Genomic DNA, 16,053 nt, shown 5'->3' with positions numbered 1-16,053 from the left:
TTACCGATTATAACCTTGAACGGTTTCTGTTTGACAGATTTGGATCGTCTATTGATTTGATTTAGTTCGATTACTTATCGATCACCAATTTGGTTGAAAATTCATAGAAGTGATATTCTATATAAGTATGACCTAAAAACTGAACGATTGAGATTAAAAAATGTGATTAAAAAGTAGGTGTAATAAATCATTAATAAGAAAGTCTTTAACTAGTGCTCAACCAAATGATCCTTATTAGAAGATAGAACCAATGTGTCTATCTTTCTGTGACATCGTTTTTTCTTCAGGCGGGTTGTTTATCATTCTCTTATTTCAGTTTTGAATCTAAAAATGATATGTTTCGTCGATTAAAATAGTGACTAAGAATTCATCATAAAAAAACTATAAATCAATTAATCAATAATCAAAAACATAAACAATCATGTTAGGGCATCATCCTAACCCTAAAACAGGTTTAACAAAAGATAACTAAACAAAACATAATGACAACATAAAAAGAATGGAAAGGTGAAGGGTGGATGGATAGATGGATGGATGGATGGTCTCTGCTCTTTTAGGCGTCTTCAACGTGCTCTCGAGACTTCCCTTTCATATGAAATTCGTGCTCCCTTAAATAGAAAAGTTTCCTGCTCATCTTTGACTTCAAGTTTCTTTCTAAGATTTGGATTCAGACGTCTTTCTTGATATGGAATGGGAAAATCTTGAGATATTTGTTGAAGAACTAGAAATACATGTACTCCTTGAATCCTCATCTGCATTGTTGTCCTTGAAGTTTTAGGGTTGACGGTCTTGTGCCATGGAACTTTCAAATGCTTGCAAATCCGAGCAGATTTTCTGATCTGACCTATCTTCATTCAAATGATCATAACTCACTCCATAAGTATCGAATTGAGATCCGTAAACTTCTACAGAAAGTAGACATGTGTAGGTTTTCAATGATATAAGGCTCATATTCTGATTTTATCCGAGTAATTCCTAGTAATTTGGTGAAGTTAGCTGTTCTGTAGAGGCATATTCTGACACTTGGGATTGCAATCGCCTTTCAATCCTTATTTGCACATTTTAGCTCATTTTTCTTCTATCTACGACACAAACCTACAAGAACACTAAAATAACATAAATCAATCACAAATAAGAGAACTAAACACAAATACGAAGATTAGGAGACATATAAATATAAGATAATATGAGCACATCAATTGGCAACTGCAAAAATTGTTGTAAAATGGCAAACCCATGGCAAAAATCCACATGCCATGTAAGACAGTTTTTCCTTCATCATACAAATAAAGTAAAAGAACGACTTCTTTTGCTTGCCCTCTGATTAAAAGAAACTTTCAAACTACTAAGCTCCATCAATCAGAAAAATGAACAATGCTAAGCATATCGAGTATAGATCAGAGGAATTACTCACAGGATGAATTTCAGTTATCTTCCTTAAATGGCGAAACTAAACTCTCCAGGTACATAACTGGTTCAGGGGCCAAATCCGCAGGAGTGCCGAGAACATTCCTATTTCCCCCTCCATTTGGATTATACAGCATCAAGTCACCAGAATTTATCAAAACTTCACCATTCTCTAAAATGCATATAGGATTACAGTAACAGAATTTTTGAGGAAGGTGAGGTGTCTTTGTAGGAATTTGCGTCTCTTTCGTCCAAGTCCCATTAACCCTATATTCTTTCATCACCCACATTGTAATTCCACTATCTGTAAACAAATATACAAAGAGACTATCTTCAGCAATTCCAACCCGAGCAGAGATAAGCCTTTCATCCCGACTAAGATATGACAACGGAATAAACTCCCGAAATGTCTCCTCTGCTAAATCAAAAGACATGATCCTTGCATGAAGCACAGGCTGAATCATCAACACCTCTTTCCATGCCATCTCAACCCAATGTAAAGCACCATTCACCAAGCACCCTTGCCCAAGCAAATGAACATAATCGACGCAATCAAAAGTCCTCCAAGACTCGGTTTTGAGCTGAACAATCACAACTGTGGTTGTACGAGTACCATTTTTCATACTTGTGTGGCCAACTACAACCTTATAGTCATCAATGGTGGAATCATAACCAAACCCATAAAACCTTATGCTACCGAAACGAAACTCATTGGGCACTGTCAACAACCTGGCATGTCTAGTACTAGGGTTCCACACGACAATCAACTCCGAATTTCCCAATAAACAAACCAGTCCATTGCAAGAACCCACAATTTTCAAAGCTCCAATATATACAGGTAGCACAACAGGTCGGAAATGCTTACTGATTAAGTAGTGGCAAACGACGTCGTTTAGCACTCTGATGTCAATAGATTGGTAAGGCGCGAGTGAGAAAAGCAGCCTGCGGCGGTTAGAGCGGCGGAGGTGGGTCGTGACCAAGTGAGAATCGGAGATCAAAGCCCGCCATGACTTGCAGACGCAGCGGAATCGAACTAGGGTTTTGACTGGGAGTCTTGAGAGAATGTCGATAAGGAGATCGTCGGATTCGATGTGAGGTCGGCCGCCGGAGATGACGGGTTGCTTGTTTTGGTGCCGGAGTCCTTCGGCCATGTGATATCTCTCAAAATGGGTCAGGAATTCGAGATTTGAAACTTGACAAACGATGGGGTTGTTTGAGGAGCTGAAGTTTCGTCAGAGAAATTTCGTGATGAAAATTAAGAGAGGAATTGAAAACTTGCTATTTGAGAGTAGACTGAAAGATTCAGCAAGAGTCGAGAATATATATAATTTTAATTTTTAAATAAAAAAAATTAAAATTAGAATGAAAATTAAGTTCGGCTACTGGACCTCTAAATTTTTAATTTTTTTTTAAAGGTAAAATATTTCATTGATAAACTCAGGTTAGAATAGTATAAAAACACTATTACATTAGACAATTAACTCACTTATTCAAATGAGCTTAACAGATGATTAAACTATATATAAAATAAGATACCAAATAGATAAAAAAAACTAGAGTCAAGGCGCTCAATTGAGGTACTCCGAGCCTCATGAATCCATCTACCTACAGCTAGCTTGCTCAGCCTGCCAAGCTATTGAAACACTGCGATTTAAACCTCAGTCAATTTGAAATTAGGCCTAATAGCCTAATTCCAAATATGACTTTTGATGAGCTTGAGGCTAGATCCAGGCCCAAAAACTTGAGTCCATTCCCAAACCCTAACAGATTTGCATTGTCTCTTGCTGACAATCTCTGATCGCACTGATAACGACCAACTTTGAGCCCACATGGGTGTGAGTCCAGACCCAGGTCCAAAGGCCCAAGCCTGTTCCCAGACCCTAATGAGCCCATCTACTGGGCCCATCAACTTCGTTGCAGTAGCGAAGTTCCCTACCGTCGTCAATAGCCAATCCACCGCCCCTAGCGACTGTTGAGGAGAGTGGAGAAAGATATATAAAAAGTCTAATTTATCCATGAAATACATCATGTATAACTATGAAAAAAGACTATCCAGGTCATATTACTCAATATCATCCACCAAAAAGAGATGGGGAGACATTGTAGTTTTGAACTGGGAAAGAGTGAGCACAAAACCAATCGAAAGCTCAATCACCCAAATATGTCCAGTAGAGACGCAAACAGAGAGAGACCACAAACCAAAGTGGTGTTCTGGCATTTAGCTTCTTTTTCTATTTTCGATTTTTTATTTTTTGTATTATATTTCAGAAAATCTTTTAGTTCCATAATCGAAGGGGATAATATTTCAATACGCTGTCGTTTCCTTGCCATTGTTCTCGCCCAAAAAGCGTTGTAATATCAAACAAAGTACATGGGCATTCACGTCATTGAGTCCAAAGGGACAAACGGTCATAATGATTGTGTTTCACTTTTTGAATTCTTCTCTCTGTGTGTCTGTCTCTCTTCTTCCTTGTCCTCAAAGTCTTCCTTTCTTCTCCATCCCATTTCACACAGAATCCAAAGCTCCTCCTCTCCTCTCTCTCACCTGTTCATCACCAACCCAATGGAGGATCCAATCCCCTACAGCAAACCCCATTCCCCAAATCCAGGGCTGAACATCTCTGCAATTCATTCAAACCCCATTACACAAGGTAAGTCTTACCTGCAGTTTCTCCTTAAAGCTCTCTTCTTTGTGGTTTTGGTCATGGTTCTGCCTCTGTTTCCTTCACAACCTCCTGAGTTTGTCAGCGATACGATACTCGACAAGTTCTGGGAGCTCATTCATCTTCTTTTCATTGGAATTGCTGTGTCTTATGGATTGTTTAGCAGAAGACATGTTGAAATGGGGGTTGAGAATTGCTCAAATGTTGAAAATTTAGAGTCTTATATGCCTAGGATGTTTGATGGGTGTGATAATCCATGTGGGTCTGGTGAGAAGAGAGTTTTTGAGAGTTCGAATTCTCAGAATTTTGTAGGTAATCATAATAGTACTGTTTATTTTGATGCACAATGCAAACCCAGAATGGTAAATTATGGAGATGGTATTGAAAATTCATATGGGTTTAAGAATAAGAATGTTGCTCAAGCTTGGAATTCTCAGTACTTTCAAGGTGAATCTATGGTTTTTGTAGCTCAACCAGATTATGCTGTTGATGAGATTGTGAAACCCAAATCAGCGTTTGATGATGAGCCATTAGGATTGCCTATTCGGAGTTTGAAATCGAGGGTTAAAAACCAGGATAAGAGTGAGTTTGGTACTAGGAGTGAGTCTGGTTTTGGTTCAAATGCTGCATCTAATAGTTTTGACTGGAGTAGGAATAGGAGCTACGGTGATTTGGCTCCTATAAATTTATTAGAGAAATTCAATCAAGCTATGGCATCACCTTCCCCAATTCTTCAGCGTTCGAGTCCTCGAAAGATGGAAAGGGGAAAGAGAGTAGGTAGTGCCACTCGTCCTTCACATTTTAGGCCACTATCAGTTGATGAAGCTCAGTTTGAGTCTCTCAAAACTCGGTCCTTCCGGTCCACATTGTCTTTCTCATCCCAAACCAGCTCCAAATCTTCTTCACCAGAAAAGGAGTACTCTTCTGTTGACTCTATATCTTCTGAGCTACTGAACTCAGAAACAGTTCATTTGGGGAAAAGAAAGAAGAGCTCCCGAGCCTCTTCTCCTTCAGGTCCACCATCAGAACCAACTCCAATGAATGAAAAGGTTTCACATGGTGGATTGCATTCGAGGGGTTATAGTATTGGTTCGTTCTTTAAGGAGGATTTGAAGAAAAGCTCAGAGAATTACTTGAAGAAAGAAATGAATGGGAGTCGGAGTACTGGGGATCAATACGATTCAGGTAAGAAAGAGTTGGGGATAGGGCCCTTCAAATCAGAGAAGAAGCCTGCAGTCCTCACCAAATCTTCATCAAGAGGAAAATCAGTCAGAACAATCAGAGGTAGTAGACTGACCACTCATGACAAGGTTGAAAATAATCAAAAGGTGTTTGATAATGGTGAAGCTGTATTTATGAGAAATGAGAAAATGCAAAATGGAGGGCTTGAAAATCTGTCTGATATGCCGAAGCCAGCTTTTCCCAAGTACCAGAAGAAACAGATGCAAGACTTCTTTGACCATGTCGAAGTGCGTTCTGAAGAAGAGTCGGAAAGTGAGGCAGAAACCTTTGAAGTGAGCTCAGAAGATAGAGTAGAAGCTGCAGCTGCTGCTGCTTTTTGTAACTCTGTCAATGTTGTAGCAGGACCAGACTCTGAGGTTGATAAGAAGGCTAGTGCGTTCATAGCCAAATTTCGAGAGCAGATAAGGCTTCAGAAAGTTGCATCAATTGACAGATCAAGAGGGCTCAGCCTTAGTGAGAATGGCTTTAGGTGAAATGATCATACACACCTAATGATGGATGTCTTTCATATTGTGCTTATCTTATCTATTTAATTATTTACACTTGAATACGATTAGGTTTAATGCCTCTATACCATGGAACTATTATTTCAGTCTCATCAATTTTACTGCTGCAGTAGCATCCATTTTTTTTTATTAATTTCGACAACTGGAGACAACGTCCTCCCTTCAGAATAAAAATGTGGACAATGAACTAATGAGCATGTTTCTATTTTCTATCTAAGAGCGTGAGATTTATGTCTTCCGGAGAAATCAACAAGTTCAATCAAGTAACCTATAGATCAAGTCGTATAGATATTTGAGTTATAGAACTTATCATGGCGAAGTTCAACTAATCAATTGTTCCACTATTCCAGAAGCAGAAGCCCTTCTACTTGTAATGTTTATTTGTTTGACCGTTTAAGTTTGTGTTGTTTACTTGTTTTAGAGGTTCTCCTTTGTAATTTTCATCTACTTATGAAAATGAAAAATACACCAGAACAAAAAGGCAGTAATTCTAAAACCCATTTGGCCCCACATAAAGGATGGAAATGATATTGCAGGGAGTTGGATGATATTTGCCACTAACTTATAAGATAACATGAGCGAACAACAGAAACGGTTTCTTTCTCACTCGCTCGGTCTTTAGCCAACACTCGTATATGCCGGAACAAGCTTAAAAGCCGGGAGACACCATGCTGATGGTTCCCTCGTCTCTCTCTTATAAAACCAGTTATGTTTCTCTCTCTGTCTCCCTCCATTTGTTTCATCTGCATGTGTGGTTGTAGTTAGAGTAGGATGTTGTTTGTGGCCTGAAATTTTACTTAATGTTTCTTTTCATTTCTGGGTACAACCCAGAACACTAATTAATTGTTAAAATTGTTTTTGGTATTGTGTCTTGCGTAGAAGATAAGACTCAGAAATTGGTTAGGAGAAGTTTCCTTATTTGTTTGCAGCATAGGCAAAGGTCGTGTCTTTGGCTCTTTGTTAGTAACTAGTTGTCAAAGGAGCTCTTTGTGTAGAATGTGCCTGTCTGAATTATACTTGAAGAAGTCTTCATACTAAAGAATACCATATAGAACTTTTGAATTCCAGGATAAACATGCAGAACTAAACTGAATTGAACTCTCTAATCATATTTCCTTCTTGTTTATCAAAAGGCAGTCTTTCTTGTCTAAGAAGACCATTTTATTAGTTTTCCTGATGTGGTCATGGTCCAATTGGTTTTCTAGATCATGGAAGTTTTGTCTGCTATACCAAGTGAGCTTAAATTGTAAGGCAACGATCGAACAATGTATATCTAGCTAACAGTTCCGTCAGGACTAACCGTATCACACACAGTTGGCAGTCAACTAGTTATGACATCACATTGATTGCCAATCCCGTTTTTGCACAGCAGGGTTATGAATGGGGATAGAGATATTTTAATCATTCTAGGCACCATTGTCCCTCTTTACCTATTGGAATGAGCCAACATTGTATATCAAACTAGAATCCCTTCAAATGCAGCCTAAAAACTAAGAGATAACTAGGAAAAGATGATGAGTAATATAAGCTACAAGAATAAAATGCCATTGCCCAAAAGTATAAAAGATTAGTGAATGACAATTAATCAACCTTCCTATGGCCGCTTATGGCCAGGCCATACTCTAGCTTTTCTCTGCAGTAATGAGAGATTCAGCTTATAATTTTCATGCTTGTCTGTGTTTATATTGATCCTTCGGGCATGGTTCTTCAAAGCAACTTCAAGGGAGGGAATGTGTCACAATGTTAATGCATCTGCTGGTGTTGTAGGTTGTTGCATATTCACAAAAACTTGCAGAAGATGCATGCTGTCATGTATATATTTTGTTTTCAGTAAAGATCTTTCATCTTAGTTTTGCAGATAGTGCCTCTGCCGTCTCAATAAGTGATTACACACGTACCTACTGTTATTCGATTGTTTGCCAGATAAATGTATGATAATAAGAAACTTACTGGGTTCTTAACTTTTTACTACATCTGTGTTTAACATAATTCTTTCATATTACAAATGTGTTGTTTGCACATCAGTAGTTAAGCCATAAGCGTAACTATATTTACTTACCCAGTTTGTCATTATCCTTTCTACACTGACTGACAAACAGAACTCTTCCAGTATCTCCCACACCAAGCACTCATTTCAGTCACAATAAACAAATATTCCAATGCTGTTCAAGTCAGAACTCGAGACATCACAGGTAAATTTGATTGATTGGGAAAATTAGTTATCTTTTGCCTCATTGTGTTGAAAACAAAGGAAATTTCTCTCAGTTATGCCAATGTTTGATTTTATATGTCCAGGGCAGAGAGTGGTGGTATATCACATTTTGAAGAGAATTTGAATCGGAGGCTTGTGATGTTCCTTTCAGTCACAACTACTTTGTTCCCAAATTTATCTTCTTCTGCGAAAACAAAAATTAAAAGTCCATTTGATGAAAGACGCTTGCTGGAGCAAAACAAGCGTATACAGAAAGAAAATAATGTACCTGAAGACTTTCCAAGTTTCATTAGAGAAGGTTCGTATCATTTGTTGCATGTGACAATATAATCTTCTGCTCACTTATATTTTTCGGAACCTGGCAATCTGTAATTATGATTCCAAACTCGGAATTATCACCTGCCAGCTATGTTGAACTCTTTGTTGTCGTTTTCTTAAACACTCTGGAAGGATCAATTTATATATATTTATGACTCTGTGCAATCAGGTTTTCAGGTTAAGGTGGTAACTCCAGAAAACTACACAACACGTGAGTCAGGGCTTATATATCGTGATTTTGCAGTTGGTGAGGGTGATTGCCCACAGGCTGGTCAGCAGGTTTTCCTTTCATCTTTCTCTGAACCTGTGGTTTCTTTTCGAAACTATGTAGTAATTCGAGATGCTTTAGTTGAAGTAAGATCCCATCTTTAAAGTAGAATTAATTTATCACATTCATCTGTGAGACACCTTTTAAGTTAACAGACAAGAGACATATAGTTCCTCAGCTGTTAATTTTGGTTTTCAAATGATAATGACATTAAGATATGAATACCTTGTGTGAAGCCAAATGCTGGATTAAGTGAATAGTTATGATGATATAAGGTCTTACTAAACTCTTTTCTCCAACCATGACCTACTCTGACTCGACATATACTTTGTAGGTTATGTTCCACTATGTTGGCTACAACGAGTCAGGCCGTCGCATAGATAGCAGCTACAATCAAGGTGCTCCGGCCAGAATACGCATGGGAACAAATGCATTGGTCCCAGGTTACAAGTGAAATCAATTCTAGAGTTCAAAAAATATTGTCTGCATTCCATGTATATATGATACAATACATCTCCGTTTCCCAGCCTCCTTCGCAAAGGGAGGGAGAGGAGGATTGATAACTCGTAGTTGAAGTTGCTAACTAGGATGTGCTACAGGATTTGAAGAGGGAATCCGTGACATGAAACCTGGGGGCAAAAGAAGAATAATCATTCCACCAGAACTTGGACCACCGGTCAGTTTTCGAATCTCTAATTACCTTACCATTACTGTAACTTAGCACTGTTCTGTAGTGTATACTTTTGTTCTGTTATTATCCTAATTCGGTTATAGTTGATTGGTCTCAATGCTGAATAAGAGAGACACTAAACATGTTGGACCATTCAAACAAGCTACTATGGTGAAAGTGAAGACCCCAATAGCTGTATCATCATAGAGTCAGCAACTGTTGTTTTCTTTCTGGTATTAAGCAACAAGTAACCTCACACCAGTACTATGTACTTTTGTCACTTATTGAGAGAACAATCTGTGAAAGTTGGGAATAAGGAACTAACTGCACTTGCATAACTGTAAAAGGAAAAAAAAAAAAAAAACATAGGAATCTACATCATCAAGCACTGCATCAATGCTAAAGAAACAGATACTTGGGTTGGAAAATGCATGGATTAGAGGATCAATCAAGACATGTGACTAGAAATTAATTACATGACTGATTACATGCCTTGGTGAGTACACGACCTAGCGTTTAGTGCTTTGAGCTCAGCCTTTATTAGGATGCTGCATAAATAATTAGTTCTTACTTTGTCACAAAGTTGATGGTTTAATACAGTAACTACTGGTAGAGCAATATGTGAAATTGGATTGGACTTGCATTTATATTCAGTTGTGTATCAATTTTCATTGATGAATAACGATCTGTTCTGCAGGTAGGACCTTCCACCTTTTTCAGCTCAAAACAGTTTGAAGTTTTTGATGTTGAACTGCTAAGCATTCAAAACTGTGTAAGGAGGACCATAGCTGCTTTTTACTCTGATTTTGTTTGCGAATAGAGGATGAGGCTAGCCCCACATTTGGGCACCCGAAAACATTTCCTCTTCTCGAAATGTATTAGAGTCGGAAGAGTTCTCTATTTCAGTCAAAGGCTGATACTTCGGTTCATGTAGTGATTTAATTTTAGCTGGAAAATCTGAATGCTGTGTAGTCGGAAAGGGTATATTTTGCATCTCAAATCACTTCAGGATAGTCATTCCCTAACTGGTTTACCAAGGATGTAAAGTTATCGAATGGGTTCAACTATATCATTTTTTTTCCATTTTGCCTGTATAATCACTATTTTAGCGTTGCAAATACTTTAAAGGGATTGCAATTGCATGAGACATAGCTTGCGCCAACAGAATGAAAATAAATGGGAACCTCGACCATGTGAAAATTTTCCTCCTTATTTTCTCCGTGATCCTATCTACACTGAAGTAGCATGAAGCCTCAACCTAAGTTAACAAACTTCGTAACTATATGGGATTTGAGAATGCTAGACAACAGAAGTCGGCTTGGGACTTTCAGTCGAGGGAACTTCTGTTGTTGAGACCGTTTCCACTGTCGCTGCCGCAGCCTTCGACCTGGAAGAGAAAGGATATCACAGGCCAACCACGGTTAACATAGAAAACTGGAAAGGGCATCGGGTCTACACCAGAAGGTAGAGATCAATTATCTTTCTGCCTATACACCACAAACAAAATGGTTAGAGTTTAGGAAGTTTGAAATCTTTTCTAGCATTTGAAGTGGCTCCAATTTGTTTTTTGGAGCACGTCGGCTTATCGGCTATCTTACAGCATTCAGGCCAACTCTTCAGGACAATTCAATCACAACACCAGGTTACATCTACCAATAATTGCTTTGTAACTCGGAAGAAGTCCTTCAATCCCAGCAGGGATGAGAATTATACTATTTATTTTGGGAAGAAAACTCCAAAAATGCAAGGTGAATGCTATCACTGGCACTCTATCCAAGGAGTAACCCCAGCCACAGCAATCAAAATTGTTTTCCAAAAGAATCAATGCACACGAAAGTCAGCTGGTACAATTTACAGCACTAATAGAAGTTAAAATCAATCACAAATGCACATCAAGATTGTACAAAGCTCAACTATTTGCATTAATATGATTATACATGTGTTACAGCCTCAAGCAAGATAATGCTCGTGGTTGCTCAAGGATACAATCAATAACATGTATTTCTTCTTTCAGGACCTCTAAATGAATATTGTTATGTTTTATTTTCCAACAAAGTAGTTTGGAAAATGAATGGGTTATGAATATATGATACATTTACTAGAACCTAATGTGGAACAGCTAAATACATATACTACAACACTGCAACAGGTAACAAGTCCACCTAAATGTAGGGAGCATTACAGAAGAAACAATTTACCGAGAGTCTTCTTCTGGTGCCCTATGATAAATGATAGTCTCGTCTGCAGATGGGTCAGCATGGTATTGTCCATAAAACGCATAAATACCAACTGTAATGATGCTGAGTATGACAAATCTCACCCAGGCTTCATGGTGTAACTGCAAAAAGAAAAGAATAAATTACTATCACTTGTCTGCTTAGTTATCTGAATTTTTTTATTTTCTTTGTTTCATTAGCAGTTTGCCCAAACTGAATTGCAAGAATACCTGAGCAAATAGAAACATGTTGAAGAAGATGCATACAGTTGGAACTATTGGAACTCCAGGACATGAAAACCCTGGCATATCGGCATAAGTCTGTAGCAAAAAATGATAAAAAGAGTTAACGGGAAAGAAAAGGAAACGTTTATGCAACCCATACTTGATTATAAATTTGTATGACGGAATGCTGAACATATAAATATTTACTCCCTCAGTATAACATATATGCCTATCAGATTCATAATTTTCCCTCCTCTTATTTTTTTCTCTACCAACAAGACTATAAGCCTACAACCAATCAGATTCAGAATATATATTTGATTACTCACTTGGCGAAAACAAAGAGCACACGAAGCAAGTATTGCCACAATCACAGCTATGACCATAAAAATAAATGAAGTGTTGAATCTGTAGAAGACTCCAGCACCAAATCCACTGCATGCAACTATGAATAAGCAGGTGACACCTTCCTTCCAGGACGTAGATGACACCTGACTTGATGCCTTATCTTTTAAACGAAGAGCAACCACGGATGCAGCAACAACAGAGTAGCCTGTCTGCAAGAAGCCATGGTATGTAGTGAGGTGGAGATGCTCAGACTTATTAAAAGCAAAGAGACAGTGGGATTCATATAATTTTGCAATTATCCAGAGAATCATGCCAGGCATTGTGAACAGTTCCATATTTGATGTAGCTGAAGTTCAACAGTGGTGAATTAATCAGCCAGCTTCAACCCATGCCATAAAGCATATGAATTCTAACTGCTAATCAACCTAGAATGATGGCTTACCAATGCGCCAACTGAAAGGATGTGCGAGAGAATATGCACATTAAACAATCCTGCCAGAATGCCAGCAACAATACCAACCCACACCTGAGAATGAATGGGAGTTCTGCGTCTTGAGTGTACTCTAGCAAACACTGAAGGCAGTAAACCATCTCTTCCAAGCCCAAGATATAATCGAGACTGGTCATGAGAAACATATCATCATTTAAATTGGCACAAGCTACATGAAAAGGGTACATCAACCAAGTCATAGGGATAAAATGATTCACCTGAACATACAGACCGACTAGAAGGGTAGTCGTAAGTCCAGCAACAGCACCCACACTGATTAAGATGGCAACAAACTTCAACCCCTTGGAATTAAAAGCATCAGCTAAGGGAGCATCTTCCCCAAGGAACTTATATGGTACCATTCCAGTGATCACCAAACAGACACCGATATACAATATAACACATATAAGAAGGCTGCCTATGATGCCTATTGGCAAGTCCCGCTGAAATAGCCAATGGAAAGGAAACAATGAGAAAACCTTCACGACAAATGATGGAGTGGAAGATCTTTTTTTATGTATCTATACAGTCATCAGGTTAACAAAAGTAGCTGGTTCCAAAAGAAACTAAATCACTCCCAATGGGGATTACCTGTGGTCTCTTTGATTCTTCAGCTGAATTAGCAACTGCATCAAATCCAACATATGCAAAGAATACCACTGTTGCCCCAGTCAATACTGTTTTAAAACCATTTGGGGCAAAAGGAGTCCAATTTGAAACATCAACCTCAAAAGCACCGGCAAAGATGACGATAAGAACGATGATCACCTACAAGAAAACTGGCATAAGGTAAATATAGATGATTCAATTGTTTACATATTGAGTACCACAATGCTTGACCTATGAGAAAAGAAGAATAGCAAGGATAGAAAAATGCCACAAATAAAAAAAAAAAACTGAACGTTTACCTTTGTAGCAGTCATGAACGAGTTTACAACAGAGGATTCTCCAACTCCCCGACAAAGAATTATAGTAAGAAGTGCAAGGAGAATCGGAGCTAAGAGATTGAGTGATATAGCTCCCCCAAGGTAGTGTTGGCCTCCATGTCCAATCCAGTCCGGAATGTTTTCCTTAAAAATCGGGAAAAGCTCTAGAATTGTCACTACATAGCTTGCCAAGCTTCGAGCTATGCTCGCCGCCCCAATATGATAGTCAAGCATAAGTTGTCCAAAGACCAGGAAAGCAGTCAGCTCATTGAATGCTGTGTATGTGTACAGGTATGCTCCCCCAACAACGGCAGGAAAACGAGAAGCTAGCTCCGCATAACAGAGCGCATTTAACACACAAGACGCTCCCGCAAGAATGAAACTAACAGTTACTCCTGCATCATTATCACAAAATTCACATAACTCTACAAACCGAAAAAATCCTCATCACAAAAATCAGTACCATTAAACTCTTAGCAAGATCAATCGAAACTCTAACCATTAAGCATGAAACATACATTCACAAGCAAAAATTACAATTCCAATGGATTCCGAAAACTTATAGCTACTGTCAAGCACCGAAATTTCAACAATCTTCAAGCAAATGCAATTCATTTCCAGCTGATTTTTTTTTTCTCTTTAATTTTTTATTTCCTTTACAGAACAATTCATTTTCAGCTTATCATAGACTAAGATTTCTCTAATTACTTAGATAATTTGGATTTCGAGTAATTAATTTTCAGTATGATGCTGCAATTTTCAGCTAAAATCAGTAAAATCACACAGGAAATGAAAACGCGAGAGTAAACGTACCGGGGCCGACGTCGCGGGCGACGGTTCCAGTGACGACGAAAATCCCGGCGCCAATGGAGGCGCCGACGCCGAGGAGTATGAGGTCAAACATGCCGAGGCTGCGAACGAGGCCATCGCCGGAGCCGGTACGGATGCCGGAGTCGGATATGGGCTTCGTTCTGGTGGCAGATGACCAGAAATGTGACCAGATTGAAGACGACGGCGCCGTTTGGTCCTCGGTGGAAGTCCGCCTCTGACCTCCTCCCATTGTTTTGGGATTTTCTGATGACTGAGCAAGGCGGTCTGGTATTTTTGATTTCTTTTTTTTTTTTTTTTGTTATAGATTCGACTGGTATTTATATGAGACTGGATCGAGCGGGGCCCGCGTTAACTATTTTGTTAAGATGTCATTGATGACGTCGGGAGGTTGATGAATGTGGACTACCACCGAGCATCGGTTCACACATTGACGCACGTTTTCCGAATACAGCAAGGTTTTAAAAACAAAGATTCTACCATTTATATGCTGGAAAACTAATCAGAGCTATGATTCCTATGAATTAGGACATTTGCGGTAACATATCTCTGAAAACAACTTTCGAAAATAATGTGAGAAAATAGGATTGTAAATTTTCAATTTTGAAAAATATTTTTCATATTTTCTGAACTATGAGAATGAAAAAGTGAAAACATTAATTGATGTTTTCAACATTTTTGTTTTTCATTTTTCACGTTTTGAGAAATGTCTTGCCGAACACATTTACATCTCGTTTTCATTTTCTAAAATGAAAATATAAGTATGAAAACGTTACCAAACGTCACCTTTTGCTCGCTTTTGCTTTTCCATTCATAAGTGGGAGATTAAGATTGTATGTTCGACTTAACCAAATATAGCAAAATTGTTGATAGCTTGTTGACTCGATGAGGAAAATGCTTTAAACATCAAAAATTTATACCAAAAATATTAATACGAAATGATGTGGCGCATGTCATGTCATCAATCGTCCTATTAAGAATGTAATGATATGAAAATAATATAACTTTTATACGTTAAAAAGGAATAAAACGATAAGAATATATAAACATAAATTTCTCCTTCAATCGGAAAAAGGAAAAACCTAAATCATTTAACTAAATCAGAAAAAATAATAAAACCTATATCGCAACCATTTTCATCGTGTTTATGATCAGAGTATGGTGGAGAGCTAGAACTCTTGTTCTCAGCTCAATACGTATATGAATTGATTAAAAGCGACAAGAATTTTTACAGTTATTTTTTCTCCCATACTCCCTTCTTTTTTCATAATTTATTCATCTAACAAATTTTTTTTTTTTGTAATAGATTTTCCTAACATAACTACATGATTGAATCAAATGATCAATATGTGGGATTCTAATTAATTGATCGATAAGTAGCAATTCTTTGGTTTTGTACAAATTAATGGAGATGAAAAATGGTACAACAATACAAAGAACAAAATTCATCAGATTATATCGATAAAGTTGATAGTAGATGATCATCTCCTGTGCAAAATGTTTGGATTTTCTTGATTTTAAATATTTTATTAAAAACATCAGTAAAGAAATTCTTAGATTTAACTCTTTTAATAAGAAAATTAATAAAAGAAAAAAAATCATGTTAGCAATTCTTTCCAAATAGAGTCGATGAGTTGGCACCTCAAGCATTATTCTGTTGATAATGACCATGATCAAACATTCATTTTTATCGGTTGAGATCCATACAAAGGAGTCTAAGACAAATCTTTTTTCT

The 16,053-nt window shown here is 37.8% G+C and overlaps 3 protein-coding genes across 3 annotated transcripts; 1 reads left to right on the top strand and 2 right to left on the bottom strand.

Moving 5' to 3' along the window:
- Nucleotides 1–719: 719 nt before the first annotated feature.
- Nucleotides 720–2,697, bottom strand: LOC101292931 (F-box/kelch-repeat protein At3g06240-like). Its single transcript, XM_004306947.1, has 2 exons — nucleotides 1,415–2,697; nucleotides 720–1,106 (listed from the first exon to the last, which is right to left on the bottom strand). Exon 1 carries the CDS (start codon nucleotides 2,556–2,558, stop codon nucleotides 1,425–1,427), a length of 1,134 nt encoding a protein of 377 aa, XP_004306995.1. The 5' UTR covers nucleotides 2,559–2,697; the 3' UTR covers nucleotides 720–1,106; nucleotides 1,415–1,424.
- Nucleotides 2,698–6,397: 3,700 nt separating this feature from the next.
- LOC101292632 (peptidyl-prolyl cis-trans isomerase FKBP20-2, chloroplastic-like) lies at nucleotides 6,398–10,175 on the top strand. Its single transcript, XM_004306946.1, has 7 exons — nucleotides 6,398–6,523; nucleotides 7,929–8,010; nucleotides 8,114–8,328; nucleotides 8,518–8,627; nucleotides 8,951–9,059; nucleotides 9,216–9,292; nucleotides 9,984–10,175. The coding sequence occupies exons 1-7, from the start codon at nucleotides 6,487–6,489 to the stop codon at nucleotides 10,104–10,106; spliced, it is 753 nt and encodes a 250-aa protein (XP_004306994.1). The 5' UTR covers nucleotides 6,398–6,486; the 3' UTR covers nucleotides 10,107–10,175.
- Nucleotides 10,176–10,904: 729 nt separating this feature from the next.
- LOC101292343 (cationic amino acid transporter 9, chloroplastic-like) lies at nucleotides 10,905–14,591 on the bottom strand. The gene is made up of 8 exons (XM_004306945.1): nucleotides 14,304–14,591; nucleotides 13,473–13,885; nucleotides 13,156–13,332; nucleotides 12,783–13,007; nucleotides 12,517–12,693; nucleotides 12,056–12,283; nucleotides 11,733–11,822; nucleotides 10,905–11,624 (listed from the first exon to the last, which is right to left on the bottom strand). Exons 1-8 carry the CDS (start codon nucleotides 14,548–14,550, stop codon nucleotides 11,481–11,483), a joined length of 1,701 nt encoding a protein of 566 aa, XP_004306993.1. The 5' UTR covers nucleotides 14,551–14,591; the 3' UTR covers nucleotides 10,905–11,480.
- Between the last annotated feature and the right edge of the window lie 1,462 nt (nucleotides 14,592–16,053).

Source organism: Fragaria vesca, linkage group LG7 (genome assembly GCF_000184155.1).
Source record: "Fragaria vesca subsp. vesca linkage group LG7, FraVesHawaii_1.0, whole genome shotgun sequence".
NCBI classification, from domain to species: Eukaryota; Viridiplantae; Streptophyta; class Magnoliopsida; order Rosales; family Rosaceae; genus Fragaria; species Fragaria vesca.
The sequence above is the reverse complement of the archived record's forward strand: the minus strand, read 5'-3'. Positions and strand labels throughout refer to the sequence as shown.

Bases quoted from the DNA above. Each gene is read 5' to 3' on its own strand.
- LOC101292343 (XM_004306945.1), bottom strand. From the start codon at position 14,550: ATGGGAGGAGGTCAGAGGCGGACTTCCACCGAGGACCAAACGGCGCCG. The intron at 13,008-13,155 runs GTAATCCCCATT...TGGCTATTTCAG, and splicing joins AAGAATCAAAGAGACCACAG to CGGGACTTGCCAATAGGCAT. The intron at 12,694-12,782 runs GTGAATCATTTT...TCTCATGACCAG, and splicing joins TAGTCGGTCTGTATGTTCAG to TCTCGATTATATCTTGGGCT.
- LOC101292931 (XM_004306947.1), bottom strand. From the start codon at position 2,558: ATGGCCGAAGGACTCCGGCACCAAAACAAGCAACCCGTCATCTCCGGC.
- LOC101292632 (XM_004306946.1), top strand. From the start codon at position 6,487: ATGCTGATGGTTCCCTCGTCTCTCTCTTATAAAACCA. The intron at 6,524-7,928 runs GTTATGTTTCTC...GAACTCTTCCAG, and splicing joins GTCTCTCTCTTATAAAACCA to TATCTCCCACACCAAGCACT. The intron at 8,628-8,950 runs GTTTTCCTTTCA...TATACTTTGTAG, and splicing joins GCCCACAGGCTGGTCAGCAG to GTTATGTTCCACTATGTTGG.